Source organism: Octopus sinensis, linkage group LG26 (assembly GCF_006345805.1).
Source record: "Octopus sinensis linkage group LG26, ASM634580v1, whole genome shotgun sequence".
Classification (NCBI taxonomy): domain Eukaryota; kingdom Metazoa; phylum Mollusca; class Cephalopoda; order Octopoda; family Octopodidae; genus Octopus; species Octopus sinensis.
The window spans coordinates 9,431,702-9,434,054 of record NC_043022.1 but is presented as its reverse complement, the minus strand read 5'-3'; the positions used below and the strand labels follow the sequence as shown (position 1 = coordinate 9,434,054).

At 35.0% G+C, this 2,353-nt stretch overlaps 1 protein-coding gene across 1 annotated transcript in view; it reads left to right on the top strand.

The window, feature by feature from the left end:
* The first annotated feature begins 233 nt into the window (after positions 1-233).
* The window catches only part of LOC115224724 (X-box-binding protein 1), a 17,460-nt gene continuing 15,340 nt past the window's right edge, over positions 234-2,353 (top strand). Inside the window, exon 1 of the mRNA XM_029795593.2 lies at positions 234-841. Within this exon, the coding sequence (XP_029651453.1) occupies positions 390-841 (452 nt within the window). The 5' untranslated portion in view covers positions 234-389. The remainder of the gene's footprint in view (positions 842-2,353) is intronic.

Sequence of the window (2,353 nt, the reverse complement as noted above, 5' to 3'; positions counted from 1 at the left end):
TGAAGCAATCAATAACCACGATTACAAACGTTGCTTGAGTACGCCAACAAATTACATTTATTTACTATTCAAACTTGAAAGAGAATCATCTTTCAATTAGGTTACCAAATAATATTGTACTTCGCATGTTCCATACCTAACAGTGTTAACCGTGTTTTGTTCATGACATGACGTCAATACTGAGCAACCAATCAAATCGTTTTGTTCACCACTGTTTCCTCTTCTTGTTTACGTTATTTTTATTAGTTTTCAGTTTACTCCAAGAAGCAGATTAAGTAACATCAGATCAACATCATACTGGACTGGAAAGAGTGTTTAAAGATTAATATACATGCTAGTTGATTTATTTATATAAATCATCTTTTACTGGTTGTCTTATATCAACAAAGATGACAGCTATAGCCGAGTTTCAGAAACCCGATACGTTAATTATAACGACCAACGGGGGCAGCAGTACTGTTCGACGTGCTGCCATAGTGGCAACATCAGCCACGAATGGTATCGCCCAACACAGACCTGCAACATCTGTGATCACTGTGAAACCCATACTGAAAACAGCCCCTAACGTTTGTAAAATACAGTCGAACGTGACCGGCCTATTCACCACAAGCCTGCTATCGCCTAAACAACAACAGCAACTAGTACAATCACAAACACAACTGCAACAGCAGACAGACAAGAAAATCGTCCTGGGTCCACATAGCGAAAATATGAACGTATTCCGGTTAACATCTACCACTGTTGCAGACGATGAGGACGCCAGTTCGATCGGCAGTGACGGAGCACCTCGTAAAAGACGAAGGCTAACACATCTGAGTCCTGAAGAGAAGATACAACGGAGGTAAAAATTAATATTTTACGTCTTGGCTTTTATTAATTTTTAAGGGATGATGCAATCTCTCTATCTATCTACCATCATCTATCGATCGATCGATCACTGGACTTGTGTGATATGTGGTTTATTGATTACGACGTGTAACCAATAACTCCGTATGTTCTGTTATATTTCAAAAGGATCCATATGTGACGAGCAAATGCCTTTAATTATTCTGGAGATCCTTCCATTCAGATCACATAATAATGTGTGGGTGTGTACACACCCACATATGAGGGTGAAAATGTGAGTGAAAGATATTCCTAGAAGTCCTAGCTAGTGGAATAGGCATTTACGCTGTTTAAGTTCCTATTTCATTCTCCAAAGAGGAACATCTGATCTTGTGTGTGTGTGTGTCGCAGGGAAGACTTGTCCATATTTCATCTTTTAAACATCTTGTTTGTGTGACGAAGGAGAGACATTATTTTTTTGACACGTTGATAGCCTTGATGGTTCTTATATAGCCACATTAACTATTTCAAGGACGGCCACCTCTCTTAGATTTATAAAATACTCGGTCCACTTCCCACAGTTACAACAAAGTATTTATTTGGGTGTAGCTATGTTACATGTTTGGAATCATCATCATCGTCATCATCATTTTCGTTATCATACAATATGTTGTTAGAAAATATTAACCAAATCGATAAATAAGTTAAGAAATTCTTTAATCCTGTATCAACAAAATATTTTATTTATTCCCTTGTCAATTCTGTGTCACCCTTATGGTTTGTGTGTGTGTGTATATATATATATATAAATAAATATTCGCCTGTAATGGATCAATAATATAATATACTTTAATACATGCACACACACAAGAATTTAAATAACTATTATAGCAGAACGTTTCAATAATGGATTTTGATATTCTTTCGATATAAATATCATTTATATTATAAATTATCCGTCATTGCCTCGGCAACTGAAATTTAAATTGTAAAATGTTTAAAATGAATAAAAATTTAGAGTTTGATAAACACCATTTCATCGAAATTTGATACATACATACACAAAGATTAAAATTGATTCATTAATCATTCGATGAACCATTTAATCTTTAGTCCTTAGTTTTCTTCATGGCCAAGTCAACCCCCTACACGAACCACGGATGTGTCGCCGTTTGCCTGTCTATACTTATGATATTACTACCGTATTATAGAAAAATTCACCTTATTTCATCATAAACCTGTCGTCCCCATATGATTTTTTAAATAAGAGTAATCATCATTGATCGTTACATTTTACTAATGTGAGCTAATGTATATACATACACATACACAAATATTAAAATTGATTCATTAATCAATTGATGAACCATTTAATCTTTAGTCCCTAGTCTTCTTCATAGCCAAGTCAACCCCCTACACGAACCACCAATGTCTCTCCTTGTGTCTTTATTCACGATGCTATTACTGTATTGTTATATTAAGATTTGCCTTTTTTTTTTTTACTCCATCTTAAACCTATCGTCCACAA